Genomic DNA, 21,287 nt, shown 5'->3' on the forward strand with positions numbered 1-21,287 from the left:
ACTGTACAGTATGATTACAAGACATACTTTAATATAGTGGAAAAATAGTTATATATAGTTATATCAGAGAGACTTTCATATCTAATTTGCTCCTGTGGTCAGACATTCTCAGCCAAAGAACATATTTTCCCAACCAAGTAAAAAAAAAGCCCACTGTGGATGTGACAGAAGCAGAAGTGCTCATGCTCAGTGAACCAGTCCACCTTAAAACACAGCTCTGACACACTGTACATACACATTTCCTGTAAACGCCCCGTGCGAGACACAGAAGAAAACTCCAGTGACTCTGACTGACAGTATTAAGGCTGCGCTGTGGATCCAGAGGTGGGGGGGTTGGACACTGGCTGAATTCTGGGCCAAACTTCTGTGAGTTTCCCTCCTTCCTCCTCCCTCACGGAACAACTCAGCAGTCAGCGCTCAGTCGGCCGCCGCAGTCTCACCCTCAAGGTCAGTGACAGTGACCGCCCACGGGAGTTGTCAACGCGGCACCGAACCTGCGCGGTGCTCGTTAACATGGAAGTTTGACTCGACACAAGTCAACGAGTCAACACACGACGGAGCGCCGGCTGATGGAGGCAGCGTCTGTGGCGGAGGAGTGAACGAGCCACACGTACTTTAGCCTAACGTCAAGTTTGTAAGCTTTACTCGAAGTGACACCATGTTGGGAAACCCTGGGTCTTACGCTAACAAGAAGAGGAAGAAGCCCGTCGTCAAACAGTAAGTCACACACTCTCCTGTTTAATGAGTCCATGCTGCTGTTTTACTGAAGTTATTCTGAACGTGTGTGTGGCTTCAACCTGTGGACGTTCCGTGTTAAAGTTGGAGATAAAGTTAAAGGCAGCTTACGTTTCTTATTGTGCCGTGAACGCACCAACAGGCTGTCTTTTTATGTGTTCATCTAAGTTACAGAGAAGTGCGCAGTAAAAAATGAATTCGTGAGTCATAACATCAGGTTAGAGAATCAAAATGTCAACTTTGTTAATGTCTGAAAGCAGAAGTTTGAAGGGCCAGTACCCGGTAGTGCCCGTGCTTTGTGTTGCTGCTGGTCTCCTCCGGATTTGTGTTTTTCGGACTACCTTAAGAAAGTGTGCTGCCTGGATCTGGCATGGATCTCTTGCCCTCTCGCATTAATCACAATCAAGTTGGAGAGTCGGCTGCTGCTCTCACGCGATGCTCCGAGGAGGGCGGGGGAGGGGGGGGGGCTCCGGGTATGTTATTGTAATCTGATACGGCCTGTGGGATCACTGCTGCCTCTGTGTGTGTGTGTGTGTGTGTGTGTGTGTGTGTGTGCGTGCTGCAGTGCCTGTTCCTCTCCTTACCCCTCTCTTGTTTTGTCTTTTAAAAGTTTATTTCACCAATCAAAACCCTGACAGTACACGCAGTGTGAAGTACATACATGCTGCTGTGAGTAAGTAAAAGTATGAATACAACAACAGAGATACATACAGGCAGTATGTTAATGTTGCAGCCCTGCTGTAAATCTTTGGCGTGAGCTTCACGATTCGATCAAGAATCGATTTTCGATTCCTTCATCGATTCTCGATTCAAAATTGATTATTGATTGAGTGAATGGAAAAGGGGGGCACTATTTAAAATTAAATGGGGACCTTAACCAGCTAAAACACTATGAACCATAACTGGAATTAAGATAAACAATCACTCAAACAATTTTTATTTTAAAAAGCAATCATTGATTCAATAATTAATTTGAAAGCATACGTGTGTGCACACGGATAACATGAGGGATAATGACTACATTATCGTTTTTTGAGTGAACTGCTCTTTTAAGTACAAAGCTTGTCTTCAAAATGTAACAATAGTGTATAGTTAAACTAGGCACCTTTTCTTCCTTATATAAACCAAAGGCCTTGCCCTCAATCACAACCCAAAACACAGCCATGCTGTTACTTTTAAATTGATTGACATCTCCTTTAATACAGGGATTAACAATAGACGATAACACAAATCCAAGTAATTGTTGTTTACTTAAGGTACTGTAAACATGTAGCAACTGTAAGATGTTTAAAAATGAATACCCGTACCATGGTACAATGATTTTTAATCACAATGATAAATGGAGATTGAGTCAACAGAGTGTACTACAGATTTGCATGCTTATAGTGATCTTGAAAATTGCGTTAAGGCCCTTCCCAGTGTAAATCCCAAAATAAAAAGGTGGTCTGTGTGCAGACGTCTGTGTTTCTGAAGATGTGGGACTGCACTGAGGACTGAGGTTTCCTGGACGGCCAGCTGGGCTCAGCTGCACAAAGGCACCATTGAGCCTGACTGTAAAAAGCTGTGGTCACTACACAGGAGCATTCCATGGCAGATCTGGCCATCCAAATTCTCTGTTTTATTACCCACATGCCTTCTGTGTTATTATTGTGTTAGTAGTGTTATTATCTATGCTGCGCACAATTTTTCAAAAGACTCTCACAGCAACTTATTTTAGTCTGTGACTAGTTTAACACTAAGTTATGTACTTAAGTTGCCTCGTCACGAGCTCACATTTGTACGCCAACTGTAGTTTTCCAAATTGACAACTAAACAACTGGAACTGATTGCATTGGTTTTGTCACATCAGCTTTGTGACAACACAGAAAATGATTTTGAACCTGCATTGTCCTTCCTTAGCCCTTTTAAAGTGCTGTTTTTCAACAGTAGCAGCATTCGTACAGATTGCTGTAAAGTATGGGTTAATTATAGTGTGTAGGGCTCATTAAACCATCCCCATTCCCCACTCAGAGACCACAGTGGTAGGCCAATGTGTGTGTATGTGTACTTAAGTAGCACTAAGGGGATTAGTGAGGTATACGCTTTGTAGTATGACTATGCATTTATTTTAGCAAGCAATGGTATCCATAATAAGTTGAGATAAAATCTTTCATACCAAGTGTTTCTTGCCCAGTAATCTAAAGGGATTGTGAGACACTCTCACAGGCAGACGTGCTGATAAGAGGTTTGGCAGAACACCAGAACACTCCCGCTGAACAACAAAGTTGCCCTTTGTTCTTTGCCCTTTGTTTCATTTTCAAAGAGGAGCGCTCACACACACCAGTTACACACTTTTATCACTGTCTAACACTCTTGTAGGAAAGGCGTCATTTACGTTCATATGACATACTTCATATGAAAATTGAAATAAAACCTAAAAAATAACAAACTGAACAATAGAATAACTAATGCTTTAGTTTGTTGTTTGTGTTAAAGTTGTGTTAAAATATGTATATTATAATATAAGTAGCTTTAAGCAAAACTAATTTTATTATTAATATATCATCATCATTATCATTTAAAAGCCGTAATGTTTCTCAGTCTAATATATCAACATGTTATGGGGGGCACGCTGTACTTTCTTCAAACTTGTGGTCATTAATTAACTTATACACTTTACTATTTGTGTGATTATGAGTCCGATGAGGGAAAGGACAGGAGGGGAGACTTCAGCCTCTGTCTATTACATCCACGCCTCCCAAGTGTTAGAAGTAAAATTTACAGGGAGCCAACGTTGAGCTGTTTCGCTTACGGAGTACACGTTCCCTCACGTATCACCTTCACACGCCTGATTTTTAATGCGTGCAGGTTTTAGGCTCTTTAAATGCCATAGAGGAGCATCATTTTTCATGCTTCACCAGTCTTTTGCCCCTGATTCTGTGAGGCCAACACACAAAAAAAACAAAACCAAAAAAAAGTATTAAAATACAGACTTAGACGTTGATTAGCACTGTACCAGTAGAAGCTTGGAAGTCGTGAAGCTTCACTTGTGTCAGCCCTACTGGGTACGCATCTTTTTTTACTCCTTGTAGGCTAACCGATGTAATGTTTTCAAGACATTACATCCACAGTGCATTCACTGTGGATCACTATCTCTGGAAATGAAAAAAACACTTAGCATGCATGGCAGTAAGATAGAGGCATCCAGCGTGCCATGAAACATGAAGGGGCTGCTTCCCAGATCATCAGAAGTCTCAGTCCAAACCACTCTCAGAGCTTTTAAAAACTTTGGCGCAATACTGACCTGAAGCCAGTGTTTGAGAGTTGGCTCTAAAGAGTTTGTGGCTCGCTCCCTCCCAGAGGATGGCACTTTCAATGGACTTCTCACTTCTGCATCCAATTCTCCAATTCTCCACTGTGTATCCAAGTTTCAAACATTGTTTCACATATAGTTTCTTCAGAGCACAATGCTTGAATGTCACGCTGCTGCCTCTCTATAGCTCTGAAGTTCCTCTGGACACAGCGAAGTGACAAATTTATTGGCAAAGTGAGGCCTCAGACTGTATCTGTTTTTTGGTTTGTGTTCATGTAGCCTCTTCATTTTCTTTGGTGCTGTATGATGCAACTGGAAAACAGTCACCCTCTTTTCTGGGGAGTGAACTGAAGTGGTTTTTCTGTCAGCATGGTCATGAAGTAACAGAAAATCTTGATTCTGGAATGATTGCAGAGTGCTTCAAGTGTTTGGCGAAAATTGCTCTTCTCTGTAGGATATGTTAAGTTGAACTATTTATGTTGTAACCCATTCATCATATTTGTTCTCTTACAAAATATGTTATTCACTGTGAGTTCTCTGTTCTGTTTTTCCCCCTCTGTCTGGAAAGCTCTTTGTAGGATAGAGTCCACTTTTGTAAACTATCCTACGTCCAAATTTGCAGTCTGAGTATTTCAGCAGCCAAACGTGTATGGAGAGCATACTTTTGAGCCACTGAGTCAGGCTTGTGGTTCAAATGATTCATCTACTTTGAGCAGACAAATCTGTGTCAGTGTCATGACAGCAGAGTTAACAAGGGCTGCCTGGACTCTGAGACAGAGGTGTTTGGGTTCAGATCTCTTCTCTTTTGCTCTCTAGATAAGTAATCCAACTAGAAATCGCGGGATGAGGTCAAACATCCCCCATTCCAACAATGAAAGTCCTGATGTCTGCTGCTCAACCCCGTGATCCATAGCAAATCAAGGTGGAAAAAAACGTTCTGAATGCTGACTTTTGTCTTCATGAGGCATTTCTTGAGAGTGAGATCAGTCCTGCCTCTCTGAGAGGTAAAGCTTCAGATCTGAAGCAATCAAGTTTAGGTTGCATTCCATGCAGAGTATTCAGGGGCAGAGTAGGACATTTTATGGTCTATCATTAAACAAATTTAGGAAAATGTCTGATTAGGATACTCTGATGTCTGATGTTTTTGTATGGAATCAGATGTGTCTCAATCTTAACAAAGGCTCACAGAAGGATTCACAGATATAACTTGTGATTTATAGTTGGGTTGGGCCAATGAGTGATGCCTTTATTCATCGCCGATGACTGACAGCCATAGATTATTGAGTCGTGACCATCGTAACATTGTGATTAGAAGGCCTCCCCACCAGAGAGCTCAGATACTGTAGCTAGTGTCCTCTGAGTTGCTTTAAGGCAGAAGTGTGGGAGAGAAAATGAAAAGAAGTTTTTTGTTGCGTTACGTCTCTGTGTCCTGTTTATTATTTTTTTTCTTATTAAAACAGCTCATCACCCAACGATAATTTACAGTGGGGTCCAAAAGTCTGAGACCACATTGAAAATTTCAAATATGTCATGCAAACCTGAAGATTTTTAGAAAGTTTAAGGATTCAGAGATTAAGTGTCAGAAGTCAAACTGTTATCTAAGCAAGTATATTCTCGGCGTCAAATCTTGGCTCGACTAAAGGAGACTAGATCATTTATATCCAAAGCATCAGAAGATCAGTCCCTGAGAGTTAGAAAAGAAACTTCATCACAGATACAGAATTGACTAAATAAACAATGCAAGACTCCAATCAGCAAAAGTGCGAGATGATTGTCCATACAAAGTTAATAAATAAATAATCATTTTGATCTAGTAAGTCATAAACTTGAGATACTACATGCTGTCATAAGTTTGATTTACTATGTCATAAATGTTAGATGCCTATCATACTCTTGAGACTTCTTATTCTCATTCTTTACCGACCTTTTACCGGGCAGGAATAAGCTTCCACATATTTTGAGGCGAGTGGTTTCTTAAAACTCCAAATAGGTTGTTTATATCGAATGAATATAAAGGGTTTTTTAGGTCCTGGAAGCTGTAAGACACTCCGTCTTTCTTAGCAGGTGTGTAGTGCAGGAATGTCAACATTGGAGTTTTGGTCCTCCCCCTTGCTCCCTTCCACTGACACTTGGTCAAACGCCTGGTATAGCATGTGTGTCTGATTTGTGAGTAATGACATGTATTTCCAGCAAGCCTCGTGAGTTATTTTACACTTGAGCATGGGTGGTCTTAAACCCTGTTGCCCCTAAAGTGAAAGTCAAGCAGAGCAAATAAAGCTGCTGTCATGGTAAAAACTGGTTTCCAATTTGACAAACTACATAAGTAGCCAATGGAATGACTTGTGGTAACGCAGTATGTTTTGCATGCTGGTGTCTGTCTGTACTATTTTTTCTTGACTGAGGATTGCTTCCTTAGAAAAAAACAACCCACTCTGTTGTTTTCCTGTTTGAAAATAAAGAGGTGGACAAGAGCTATGAACAATTGTAATGATGGCAGAACTTTATTTTCAAACAGAAAGTTAGAAGCTAGCTACTGTAGCTACCTGGTTGTCAAATGCAAGCAATAGAGTATGCGGCAGGTGAAAATTTAAACAGCAGCTTTCCTTGTTTTATTCCTATCAACTCAATTTTACTTCCAGATCTATAGTGCATTTAGAAGGCCCCAGGCAAAAACCAAAGCTTCAGCTACCAAAATATTTGATCCTAGCAGAGTGCCTACAATTAATTGATGGGTTGTCAACTGTGAAATTAATCGGCAACTGTTTTTAAAGAACAAAAAGTCAGAATTCTTGGCAGCCTGCAGCTACATTTCCAGGTTCTTATCCTTTGTGCACAAAGATGAACAACTGACTGGTTCAAAGCTAACTCTGACATGTTTCGAAGTTCACTCATAGGGCAAGAACTGAACTGACCTAAACTGATAACATTGCCAAAGATCCTTTATTGATTTGTTTTGGAAGAGGGTTCCTTCAGGACCGATTTGATAAACTGTCTGTCTTTTGTTGTTTGTTGCTAAATCACTGATGGGTAGTATTTTTTGCAGAACTCTGGAATCGTCTGGGTTTTTTTTTGGTGAATATTTGAAGTACTACTGTTTGAATCAAAACCTAATGTGCAAAAAGCCACCAGGATAAGGTCAAGCTGTTATTGTAAAATACCCCTATCTTTTCAAAGAATTTGAAAAAAGTTGTCAGGATATAAAACCAATGATCTGTTGATCTTTAAAAAAAAATAAAAAATCATATGCGATAGTCTAACATAGTGGTCAGTGCTTAAATTTCTTATTTTAAAGAATCAAATCGATCCAAAGTCTGGATTTGGGGAATCATGACACCTCTACTGTCAACTCACCTGAACTAAAATGTTTATAAGTCTTATTTATGGCTGCTTCTTTTCTCCCAGAGAGGGTTCGAAGCTGTTTGGAACATTGCTCAAAGTATAGCTTACGTTTAATAGGCATGTATCATACTGCACCCAACAACAGATGGCATGCTGTGGCAGGGCCAGTTAGCCAGGCCTGAACTGAATCAGTTGTGGTCTACAGTCTGAATCACAGGCTTTCACAATCAGCACAATTAACACTTGAGTAACCAGCCATGTTTTTTTTTCTTTTTACTCCACAGAAAGAAGCCCTCTGATGGAAATGAAGTTGTTAAATCAAACCCTTCAAAACGCCACCGGGATCGGCTGAATGGGGAGCTGGACCGGCTCACGGAGCTCTTGCCTTTTTCTGAGGACATCCGCTCTCGTCTGGACAAACTGTCTGTCCTTCGCCTCAGCGTGGGATACCTGAGAGTCAAGAGCCACTTCAAAGGTGAGGACCAGCCTGGGTCAAATACCAGTTTACTGTGTAATTGTGTCTCTTAAAATTTCCTTCATGTAACCATTTCAAAAAGATTCCAACACTGACTGCCAATGTGAACTTGGGACACCAGCTTTTAAGGCACATCCATGGCATCCAGCCTAGCCATTTCCATGCCCTCACCTTATGTTGTGCTTCGTGAACATCACCGTAGTGACATGAAATAACTGCTTATTCAGAAGAATTATATATAATGTAAATATAATTCATAGGAAACATGGTTGCCTTTGAGTTTAGTTTTAAGGCTTGTGCATCGTTTCAGTCTTTTTTAAATCCAGTCCTCTTGAGAACCTAAGAATTAGGACCATATTGATTAAGACATTCATGTATATTGAGTCAAGCTTGGGTAGACTGAGTTACAAAGAACTGAAGCTTGATAAATAGGAAAGCAAAGTTTGGGAAACTGGGCCAACACTTAGAATCATTAAGTTCTAAACTGATTTGAGATGAACAGTGCGAACGTGCCGCCATACACTTGCCAGACAAGACAGGAATGAGAAGCATGCAGGAATCTTGTTTTAGGAAAGAACACATCCTCAATACTTGTAACCTTACTCCACCCTCTCTGTAAGCAGACCGACAATAGTCACTTTGAAAAAACATTATGTTTTTTTAAGCCCTTGTAAATTGATTAAACTTGCAGGCACGCTAGCTTTGAAAATCTGATGAGTAGTGTGTGAGTCAATTATATGTGAATCACGCATATAACTTCTTTGCCACCTGCTGATGATAGTTAAAATGTCTGTTCAACTCAAAGAAAACTGAGGTGTTAGCAGACGGGCTGCTGAGTAAGTTGCCTGGTTGCCTGTGGCTTCACTGAGGTTGTTAGAATGTATCTCTCTTGTTTCTGTTGCTTTTTAAAAATATTTTTTCTGCATTGTTTTTATGTATGTGACTCGTAATTATAGTGGATATGTTGCACTAAATCTGGGCTCTCTCCGTCAACAAAAACCCTCATGAATCACCGATGGAGTAGTGACTCACTGCTATCCACTAAAATACAAATGAAATAGCTTAAAATATAGTAATCGGTGCATCAGTTTAGATTTGCACTAAAGAAGTGGTCTAGTTGCACAAAATGTATTCCAACATGAAGATATTATCAGGATCTTTATAGTCTTACGCATTTTCTGTTTTTTATTACTTGATAAACACAAAGAAAGAAAGAGCTTTTAAAAGGCTGCAGACTGTAATTATCTTCTTAGCCAAGTCGTTTGCAGTGTGAACATCCAGTATGAAGGAACGTGTTACATGCAGTCACAGGAGTTGTGACATTCCAGCGCAGCTTGTTCTCACACCCTTTTGCCTACTTTTTTTGCTATACAGGTGAGATAGACTGGAGAACCATAGTTACTCTGTCATTGTATAATGAACCCGGCCCGCCCAATCCACTAACTAAGATGAACATATTACTTACACATATTACTTCCTCCTCAGTTAAACATTGGGGTGTTTTGCTCATATACACTCAAACAGAGCTGTTGATGGGACAGAGGGTTGGGAGACAGTGGTTGCAGAGGTTCCACAGGCCCAGGACCACATACCTGTCCCTGAGTGCCGATGTTTAAATAGCAATGCATCAGGTCCTGCCGCACCCGGCTCTGAAAGGGAATGGACATGACCCTCCGATTGTTTTAATTTATGTTATGCCCTAAACACGCCTATAACTAATCAAGAGTCTAAATACAACCCCATTGCGCCTTACTTTGCAACCATTATAACATTACACACGCCCTAAATGCACTTGTGCCACACACTTAACGACCGTGTGCCATAGATTGTTTTAATAGGGTCCTATGTGTTTTATCAGGAGGAACAAAAGTTTGTCAGCTTATGTCTGTGTATGCCTTTGAAAGGTACAATACCTTCGCAGGTCCAGACTGTTATCCATTCTGATAAATAGTTTTGAAATATGAAAAACTAGTTTACAATGCAAGGTAGGTTTACATGGTTTGCTTTGACTGGATTGTATATGGACAGACAGCACAAATATCAGTGGCATCATGTCATATTCCTGTAAAATAATCGTCATTGGTTTAAGACACACCTTCAAGCAGGTAGCCCAGTTGTGGTGGAAATGCAAGGCCGGTAGATGTATTGGCAAAACGGCAAAAGTATGCTTGTGTGTCGGACTTTGTAATGTTTGCAATTTTGAATTTTGAACTTCAGTCAGTTTTTGGTGTGATGCCATTTTTATTTTTCCCCTTTGTGCAGCTTCATACATTGCGGATATCTTCCTCCAGGTTCTCAGTGTTTATGCCTCTGCTCGTCTCACTGACACTGCCTTACTCTCTCTTACTACGCCCCTCCCTTCAGTTCCTTTGACATCAGCAGTGATCAGGCACACTGAAAAGACAGTCTGTGCCCTGTAGCAGTGGAGGGAAGGATCAAAATCACATGTCACATCACACTGCCAATGTGCAACCTATCACTTTGTGCTGCTCTGTAACTATCTGCACTCACTATAGACCAGTTTACAAGTTTATTTCATTCTTTTGTCTCAGTGGGTAATAAGAAAGTTATCTTCTACAGAAACACAGGCATGATTAAATGGTCTGCTTCTCATTGATTTTTGCATACACATAAAATTATCCAGTTATGTCTACAAGTCAGACAGCATTACTAAAATGAGTCGCTTCCAGGATTGTTCCATTAATATTTCAGGTCTAGGGAAGTACTTCTGCATATGTGAAAAAAGTAGTATGGAGCCTTTTGTGGCTCCAGTTTCCTTTTGGCGCAGAGTTGCATTGTGGGTATTGTAGGCAGTCGTTTTTAGAAGAATATTTGAATTATAAACCAAAACAGTATCTCTGGTTCTGCTGTATTGATTTTGATGATTTGTTTTTTAAACTGTCCATAATGTGTCCGACAGTCTTATAGGAGTACAATGCTAAACTAGTGGACCACTTTTCGAAACCTGGTGGCTACATTACCCACAATACAACGAGCCACTGAGTGACATCACTGGAGGTCATTTATCAGATGACATGCATTTGCAGCCTTCTCTGTAAACACAAAAGACTTTGTACTACTTTTTTCACCTGTAAACACACTGTAATGTGTCAAATTGCTGGAATTAGAAATCTTTCATCCCAGGGGTGAAACGTGGAAGGACAATGAGATGAGTGGGGCATGTGATGTGGAAAATAATTGTCTTTTAATGTCTTACATTACCTTTGGGGGGTACAACTGGTACAGGTGGCCAGATACAGATATGTGCCATGATATTGGTTTAGATCTGTTCCATAATAAAGTGAATTTGAATCAGAAGTTATTAATCATAAAGTGCACTGTAAAGATCAATGCAGTTAAATAACTAAATGACGAAAGTAAGGGTCTACAGAGGCAGGATCAAATGATGAGGAAAGCTTAGAGGAGAATGACTGGTATCAAAAAATATATAGTTTCAAAGTCATGACAGCCGGAGTCATCGTCCAGAAAGTAAACACACACGTTTACAGATGCACAGCTGAGCAGCATGATAAGCTCTAAACTTCCTCAGCCCTAGTGTCAGTCATATCAGGTTGGATGTGGTGATGAATTTGCTAAATGAGATGATTGCCGTATACTTCAATGGATTTCCAAAACATGGCCTTTGCTATATGTCTACTCTTAGTGGTTGTCTCAGTCAAAACATAAGCCTGGGATGGGTATTCAAGTTGGGACATGTCTAGAGTTAAGATAAGGATCACATAAATCGTTAGGTAGAAGAAAAAGCTTCAGAGAAATGAGCAAACATAAGCAATTTGAGGGGAAGCGAGGGAGATTTAAAGACCTGATAATGAAACAAGCTATTTATGGCAGCCTTGAAATGGCAGATCTCTCTGAGTAAGCTGCACTGTTTGCCTCATTGCGTGACTTTATGAGGCAGTGCTGGATATTTTGAAAGGCTTGTGGCTCACTGCTGCTGACATATTTGTGTGACGCTGTTAGAAATTTGAGAAAAATGTGGACTGGCTTTCCAAGCTCATTGAAAACATCCAGGGCCTGTTAGCAATCATAGTTGATGTGGTAACATCGTATCATGTGTTATAATTTGATATAATTTGGTATTTGGGATATCTGAACCATGTATGTATAAACCCATACACATGACACAAGAGTGACGGAGGGAATGAAAAGTTTAAGAAAAACATTTAAACATTTTATCCTGGCAAGAATTTTCAACTAGAGTATCTTTATGGGGAAGGCCAGTCTTGTTTGATACTGATCCTAGTGGGCTCGTTATGAGGGTATTTTTTGGAAGGTGTGTGTTTTACTATTACGCACCCTTATTAAAACCTCAGCATAATTCAGCTGTCAACCTAGCACCATAATATGCGAGAGGGGAACATCTAACAGGGGTGACAGAAGTTGCCTGTTGGATCTTGATTCCTGACTCGCCTTTCAGTATATCGTGAGAATGCAAGCAACCGCTGGGAGACAGATTTAATCATGTTTTCATTTTTTCCAATTTCCATTCTCTGGAAGATTTGTTCTCTCCAGCTTTAACCACAGTGCTACATCTCCCCTTCATATCCAACCTTTTTTTTCTGGATCCCTCGTTAGCCGGAGCCGAGCTCGCCCACCAAGGCATTCTGTGACATTTAGAGTCTTCCAAAAAATGCTGTTGTTTGTTTATGCGTTGAACCAAAATCAGCTGTCGTCCCACTGAAAGTTTGGTTGGGGGTTCAGAAACACAGCTGATGTATTATTACATTTATTCAAGGACCATGATTCAAATCTGTTAGAGTTCGGAAGGAATTTGAATATATAAACAGTGATTGTCCAGGAAAGTAAACTAGCTTTTATTATTCATTGTAATTTGCATGTATTTCCAGACGTCAAACATTTAAATTAATCTCCATCTACAAACAGCTTTAACGTCCAAGTACTTAATCCAATTTCCAGCGTTTACCCTTACCCCTTGTTTTTGACTGCCCCTCAGAACAGAGGTACAAGGGGTAGTTGTTGACATCGCTCCCTGTGAAGTGGGACAATCCTTCAAGACCCTCATACATCATCAGTTGTCTTTGATGGTGTATGTAAACAGACTCGACTGAACATGTCCAGTGTGGCGTCTTCAGCTGTGGTGATTGCTCTTGCGTTACTGTGGCAACCCTGATTTTATCACAATTCATTTGACATGTATCTGATGGAGACGCAATTTGTGATGAATTCATAAATTCACTCTATCAATCAAGTCATCAAATAAAAGATTACACTGCTTCATTCAACACATCGTCATGCCTAAAGGGATTAGGTTGATTGTCAACTGTCATGTGTCACTGTTTTTTGCAGCAAAAATTTGCAGCCCGTGCTCCTGCCCTGCCAGTCTGCACTGATATTAGAGAAGCCGTCTCAACTGCAGCAACTTCACTGCTGGACTTAAAAACTTAAAATGTCGGGCGTCACATGCCATCAAAGGGGGGCAATGTGACACTGAAAGATTTATTACGCTTTTCAGTGTTGCGTTCCCCCCCTTTGATGGCATGTGGGACTGTCATGAACAAATTAGTAATAACAATGTAACATTAGCCATGTAGCTTGGTGACTACCAAGATATCAGCAAACTAGTATTGATAGTGTTGTACTTGTTATGAAGAAAATTACTATAATACATTGAAACAACGGAGAGCTCTCATATCCCTCATTTTGTAGTGTGCTGCTGAAAAACGTCCGTTTTGAGGGCACTAACACTTCACCCTACCCTTCTATCCCAACAAGAATCAGGACACCCTACACCTATGAGTGAGCGCGCAAAACAGATGGGTAGAATGGGTAGGTAGTTGGAGGTGAAAGGGGTGTACTGGGGTTGGGCCTTAGTATCTGATGTGCCAGCACTAACGTTAGACATCTTGTTGGAGGCAAAGTTGTTTTTTCTACCTAAACTCGAGTCATGATTACACTGCTTTGATTGACTGAATGATAAGAATCATCTTTGCGATATGATATACAAGTCATGCCTAACACCGCAACCAGTGCCCGTCCAAAACTGTTGACGTTATTTTTCAGGCAGATAAAAAGAGTCCAGACAGCCAAAAATAGCTCAGTGTTGATTAGACAAACAGATGCCCCCAGACTCCACCACCACCACCACCACATTGTATCTTGAATAGCATATAATCACTGTTTATTTTGATAATCAAGGTCTGCTCGTGGGTTTTGTTCTGCAGCACACAAACCTTTTCAAACCTACAGGGCTTGCTGAAGGTGTTTTGGGACCCTAAACAAGGTGTGATAACAAACACAGCAACAATGAACTACAATTGATGCCAATTCAGTCAGTTCAGTGTCATTGTAAAATGATTTTGTAACTTGTTGTTTGAACACACAATCCCCATATTTTGTAATAACACTTCCAGCCAACCATCCAGCCACTTCGTATGTAAATTTGCTATTGCGAAATAGCGCCTCTGTATGCATAAAAAGCCTTGGGCTGGCTGTGCAAACCTCTGTTTTCCATCCAAAGCTGCTCTTTCTTTCTTTTCCTTGACATGCCTAGATGACACTTTCGTCTTATTGTGAAAAAAAATTGAGGCTGTTTCCTTCCCCTGCAGTCATGGAAGTAAACGGTGACATTAATCAAAGGCCTAATGGGAGGTTGAACCTATGGACTGTGTGACCCAGCTCATTGGCTGCTATTTGTTGCAAGCACTGCCCTTTCCTGCACATCTGCGTGAGAACAGAGATCTCTGTACAGGATCTACTGGAACTAAATGTTTTCAAATCAAGATAATATTCCCCTATGCATTGCTGGCATGCTTTATACTCTCGTTGAATCTGGCAGACTTCCAGCCCGTGACAGCGTTTCCTTTTTTCTCTCCTCAGTTTCAGCGTGTCTCAACTCTCCCACAAGCTTATGCTTTCAAGTAGACACTGTGTGTATAGGTTATTTTAGTTCAACTTTAACTATTCAAAGCTTCAAGCTTGACTGCCCCAACTGTTTATATTCATGTTGTTTTTCTTAACTTTAACTTGTTTCCATGAATAACCAGAATGGATTGCATGTAGAAAAACTCCAGCCCCTTCTGAGGATTTCACTTAATTACACCATGATGAAAAGACGTCAAATCCTTTAAATGCTACCTCATTCCCTGAGTGACAGGGATGTTTGCCTGGAGTGAATCTTGCATCAAAGCATGCCCTGCATTTCACCAATCCTATAATGGCCTCTTTTCTGAAACAGGAAGCTACAGTTTGATGCTGAAAAGTGGCCTCTCGTGGTGTCAGATTACATATTGGCTTGAAAAAGAATTGAAGGTATTGGAAGAAGCTTTTAGGGCAGCTGGAAAATGTTTTGTATGGGAGTGTGTCTGTACTCTTGAATATGTTACATGGGGTGTTTTAGCCAACAGTAAAGAGCCATGAATTGTAAATTACCCAGTGGTACATTCTTTGTCTTGCTCTTTGTTTTATAGTAATCAGATCCCAAAGCAAAACTTAGTGCTGTCAGCGGGTTCATGGATGCTGCAGGATTAAATCCATGTTAACCACCACAGAGACCTGGGGTTTTGATTCTTGATTGCAGTACCTCTGGTTTAGTCACGCATTTAAAGAAACACAAGCAGAAAGCTGCAGTGGCGACTCCTACTGGTTTGGTCATGGCACCTTCAGTTCTACTTCAGTGTAGATCATGAATGTCATTTCCTCTACAGCCGGCGTGAAGCCAGCAGACAAAAAGGAGCAGATTCGAGGTTATCAGTACATGATAATTATTAACACAGAATATGCAAACTGAACTAACTCTACTGAATCACCGGTGTTGTCACTGGCTGAATCCGTAGCTACTAGTAGTTACTTTCTATTAAAAAGCTTGTTAAAACACCACTGAAGACACAAAATATCATAATGTTATTGCTGTTGATGTTTGTGCTGAACTGAACAGGTTGAACCAGCCAGAGACAGAACATACTGTAGTACTGAAGGGAAGACAGTCTCACACAGCACAGCTGATGCATTCACTTTCTGATCTACTTCCTGATGTACGGTTGAATTAAATCTAGTGACCAACAATCTTTGACCATATTGAGTGAAACAAGGGCAATGTCCACCTCTAGAGCAGGCAGATGCTTCTCTCTCAAGCTACCCACATGTATGTTCAGAGGTAATCATTTTTTAATGATAAATGATGTAAAACGATTAATGGATTGTTGAAATTGTTGTCAATTTACTAATTGTTAATTAGTTGGCTTTATTTTCTTTTTCAGAAATCCTTTTTGATTTGTTTAGGAAGAGAGTTTACTCGGGACAGATTTGATAAACTGAACTTTACAACAACCTGAATTTCTATCTCTGGTTGTTTATTGTAAAATCCCCAAAGGTAGGTATTAAAGCCCAGCCAATATATCGTTTGGCCAATATTATCAGCTGCAATTGGCCTATCACAGAAAACGTATTGGTTTTAAAGAACAGTGCAGAAAACAATGCGCGGGGTGACTTGGTGGTACATTTCGAGCGAAGTTTACTGATGTCATTTTAGACAATAAAGTTTATTGTTAAACTGCAAGAACATTGTGTATATCGGCTTATATATCAATATTGGAAGTTTCACTCCCTCATATCAGTACCAGCATCGGCCCAAAAACTGAAGATCGATCAGGCTCTAGTAGGTATTTCTTGTCAAATTCTCGACATTACGTCTCCATGTCCCGTTTATTATTTTCTTATTAAACCAGCTCAGTTGGGGGAACCCAAGACACTCTGTAAAATTTCTGGCAGCAACACTTTTCCCGCAGACCGCTGTTTCTCTCAGCCGTGCTGTTTTTTTACGCAGTTTTCTTAGCTTCCTTGGCTAGACGGCCAATGTTATTTTATGCATATGAGGCTGAACAAAGCTAAGTAACGGACATGTGGTGCGGAGACGAGGACGCTTTTAAACCTGGCACAGGGGTGTATGTTGGTGGTAACGGGAGATAGTTTCCTCTGCAGGGTGAGATAGTTGGAGATTCATGTCAGAGCAACGGTGGGAAACAGCGGCGGCTACAGTGGTGAGCTAATACACAACTGCTGAGGGAACACGCCTAAAATTCATAAACAACAATGTCATTGTCGATCACAATGTTTCACTGTAGACATCATCATATGCCAATTCGACAGACATCACCCAACCCTAAATTGCAGAACTGTCAGTGCTGGAAAATTTTGTTTTAAATCGAAGCATTAAATTATAATCAAAAGTCAAAACAAATTGCGGATTCGCAGTAACGTGAAACCTCTATCAAACGATATAGAACAAATTTTGTGCTGTTGTTGTTGTTTTGGTCATATGTGAGTCACCCCTCTCCTGCCCAGTGGAGGCGGTGTGTATGTTTGAAGTTGGTTGGGATCTGGGTTTTTCTGCATTCACTGCCTCCCACACACTTACAGGAATGTCTTTCCAACCTCTGGTCAAGCTCTGGCCAAGTATCATCAAACATATTTCTCCTCAGCATTGACAACTGTAAGTGCACATGAACAACTCTGCTGTGACGTAAACTGTTACGCTGGAAGCAGCCGAGAAGGATCGGGAGGGAGAACAAGATTCCACCACTGGGGAAGAGAGCTAGCATGAAAACAAACAGACGGCCACAAAGAGGCCCTGTTACTCACGCAAACACTGAAGAGAGAAAAACAATACAACTTTAGGGATGTGGTGGATTATCCAGATTTGGAATTGAAGCAGCATGGTCTCTGTTTAACTGTCTGTTTTGCTGAAGCAGTAAAAATTAATCTTGTGTGTGAATATATGCATTTATTTCTAATATGATTTTAATTTCCGTCTGATGGTTTGTCTTTGATGACTGCTACTGATTAATTTCCTTGCATGTGTGGCTGCACATGTAACTCGTGTCCATGCTACCAGTGGCTCTTTGCGTGGATTGCATTGTTTGCCAGGCCTGCAGCTTTGTGTGGTGTAGACGTGTGATTGTCAGGCCGTGCAGGTCTGAGTGTTTGCGTAAACACTGCCTCAATTCTGGCTGAGGGGTGGGGAGTATCTGTGTCTGGGTTTAAAGGGGGAGTGTTCAGGGGCCCCCTCCCTCCTTAAAGAAGTTGCGTGACAGGACTGGACGGACGGGTTGGGAGAGGCCATATCCTGGGATTTTCCTGTAGTGGCCTTCCAGATAAGGGAAGCGCTCTTGTCAGCTATTGCTTACAAAAAGCCCCCAGGGGCAGATGCACGAGGACTGAGTGTTATTTCTGTGTATGTGTTCTGTGTGTGCAGATATGCAGGCTGCCAGATCAGTTCTCCAGCAATGAGAAAACCTGTCTTCTGGCGGGGGACCAACAAATGAAGCTCGACTCGTGCCAGATAGCTAACTGTGCTTTTTTCTGCACAATCCCATTCAATCCCATTTCCAATTTCTACCCCTTGTTTTTGACTTGCCCCTCAGAACAGAGTTACAAGAGGTAGTGGTTGAAATCTCCCTTTATGAAATGGAACAATCCTTCAATATCTCATATGTCATCAGTAGTAGTTGATGGCATTTATGTAAACAAACGCGACTGGACATTTCCAACATAGCGTCTTCAGCTGTGGTGATTTCTCTTGTGTCACCATGGCAACCCTGCTATTATCACAATGCAATTTAGCATTTTTCTGATGGAGATAAAAAGGTTTGGTCACTCACAGTTCATTAACAACTTCTGCTTCAACATTACCTGGCCACTAGCGGTGCTTTATAGGCTAACATTAGCAACCTGTGCTCCTACCCTGCCAGTCTGCACTGATATTAGAGGAGCAGTACCAGCTGCAACATCTTCACTGCTGGATTTAACATACATTTCAGGTGTCTTGTGTCATCAAGGGGGGAAGCAACATTGAAAATATGTATGCACAAATCAACAGTAACAATATAACGTTGGCTGGCTAGCTTGTTAGCTACCAAGACATTAGCAAACTAGTAGTGATTGTTTTAAATGACCATAATACATTGATGACAGAGAGTCCTCATAACCCTCGGTTTGAGGTGTGCCTCTGAAAAACTTACCGGAATCAGGACACCACACTTCGAAACGTGAACATGCAAAATGGGGTTGTGGGGTAAGGGGGTGTTCATAAAATAGTCATGTCTTGTATACGAGTTTCATAATGTAACTAATTACATGAATTTGAATCTTGTAAATAGTTAGTTGCTGCTACAGTGATGTAAAAATGCTGTTTGCCACAGCTAACCTTCACTTTATTTGCAAACCGTTGCATCATTTTCAGGCTCAAACCTTGCAACACAAGCATGTTTAACCATAAACATGCGTGATTATTAGCAGTGGGGTGTTTCATACGAAGCACTTGCAGAAGATACAAAGCTAAAGCCAAAACAAACAGTGGAAGTGAATAGCTGTATGTGATGTAGGCTATTATTCGATTGGGAAATGCCAAGCACTTATGCAACTGTGATGCTAGCTGATGCAACCTCTACCTACACTGGCAGTTCAGTTATCTGTTTGCAACAAAGGACCTCACACATCTCCCTAATACAAAAACACAACAGAGGCGTTGCCAAGGTTTTTTTGAAATCCCTAACCTGGAAATGGTTGTCTTAACTGGTTTTGTTCTCTCAGCAGCTTGAATGGATGCTGTCAGTGTCCTGTGGCTTCAGGTTCTTTAAGTCACAGGACCTTTTAAATGATACAGATGAAGGCACTCACTAGAAAAGTCTGAGTACAGTCACACATGTGGTTGGTGGACATAAGTGGCCTTATCACATTAACAGAATCTGCTGAGTTTATATCACCCGGACTTTGGAGAGTAATCTGCTGTGTTTATCTCAGACTTCAACATGTCGAGGCATATGAAACAAGTCAAGTCCTCAGCCATCACATAGTTTGTACTTCTTAATGAATAATACAACAAGCCACATACTGTACTGTACATCTTGGATCTGTAAAAGAGAGGTTTGATGCAATATTTGATGCTCCTGTCATGTGACAAGTAAACTTCTGCAAAAGACCCATTATCTGTTCCCCTCATCATTTACACATCTGAACCCAGAGACCACTCATTCACTACAACAAACCCCAATCCTTTCATCACTTTGCAGTAATTTGTGACTTAAATAATACCATTACATGATCAATTTCAGTGTAATTGCAATACAGGCACATTTCAGACATGGCTGTATATCTTACTGACTCTTTTCTGAGTGATTATTGCTCTCTACTTTGTTGTAGTGTGATGACAGTGAGAGGTCGAAGACTAGACTAAGATTGAGAGAATGTTTTTTTACATTGACTGTTGAAATAACAGGGAGTCCCTTTGGACCATGATATTTTAATAGAGTTGTTAAAATTAACTGTAGTAACCTGCTCACCAGCTGATTTATCATGACTACAATAATAGCATTTTGGATTATAGTATCAAGATTATTGTATTGTTATAATAAAGAATGCTGGACTAAACTGTTGACCTTTATCAAAATCTCTAGAAAGACAGCTGACCTTGAAAAAAAGAAAATACTGACGCTATGATGTTAAACAGCACAGAACTCATCCAATCCATGCTCAGATATCTTCTTTTCCTCTTGGATAATTTAGGGGAGAGCTGTTCCGTGTTTTTGTTGTAGCTGTGGCCATCATTCCTATTGGTTGGAAGTATATTGTCAGTATTCCATAATACTTATATATAAGTAGTCTAGTAGTGCCGTGAGGTAAGAAGACAAACCAGTTTAGCTGTATTTTCTGAAACAAGATAATTCAAACCAAGTGAAAGGTAATCTTTATTGTATCACCCAAACTGTCTCTGTCAAGTGTCAATTAGATTTTACTCAGCTAATGCATGGTTCAACTTTGACCGAGTCTACTTATAACAGCGGTTTGTGCATGCAGCCTTTTAGATGATGTGGATTTGTGTACAGTTGATCTCCAACACAAGTTCCATTGATGATGGAGCGTACCTCAGAGATTACTGTATCTTGGTGAAACTGATATACAGAATAATCGCTGACACCTCCTCTGTTTTGTCTCGCTCTGTGCAGCGACCATGAAGAACAGCAACAACAGTCTGTTGTTTCCTGGAGTGAACGGGCACAACGGGACTAACATGGACACCGGAGGCTTCTCTGAAGGGGACCTACTGCTTCAGGTATGAGTGCGTCTATTCAGACACTTGTAAATGTACCTTAAGGCTCATATTTGTTATAGCTAACATTTGTGATACATTTATTATTTATTTGTAGTATTTACAGTTTTTATTTGTATTTTTACAGCAAGCAGCAAAAACTTTCATTTTAAGATGCAAATAAGATGGTTAGAAATAATAATCATGTATTTTTCATTGAAAATATGTAAAACTGTCAAACCTGTGGGTAATCAGCAGCACAGCTGTCACAGTACTGATACTTTTAGTTGTTTATGTGTCATTAATGAGGTCAACTGAGTTCAACTTGAAAACTGGCCCACTAATGAGACAACACCATGTTCAGTGTTCCACCCTTATAACAA

General features: G+C 40.6%; 1 protein-coding gene across 1 annotated transcript in view; it reads left to right on the plus strand.

The window, feature by feature from the left end:
• The first annotated feature begins 281 nt into the window (after positions 1 to 281).
• The window catches only part of LOC311262200 (aryl hydrocarbon receptor-like), a 33,044-nt gene continuing 12,038 nt past the window's right edge, over positions 282 to 21,287 (plus strand). The window contains exons 1-3 of the mRNA XM_084361443.1: positions 282 to 717; positions 7,651 to 7,841; positions 20,822 to 20,928. Of these exons, the coding sequence (XP_084217569.1) occupies positions 659 to 717; positions 7,651 to 7,841; positions 20,822 to 20,928 (357 nt within the window). The 5' untranslated portion in view covers positions 282 to 658. The remainder of the gene's footprint in view (positions 718 to 7,650; positions 7,842 to 20,821; positions 20,929 to 21,287) is intronic.

The sequence above is a fragment of the Pagrus pagrus genome, assembly GCF_965226575.1.
Source record: "Pagrus pagrus genome assembly, chromosome: 9".
NCBI lineage: Eukaryota > Metazoa > Chordata > Actinopteri > Spariformes > Sparidae > Pagrus > Pagrus pagrus.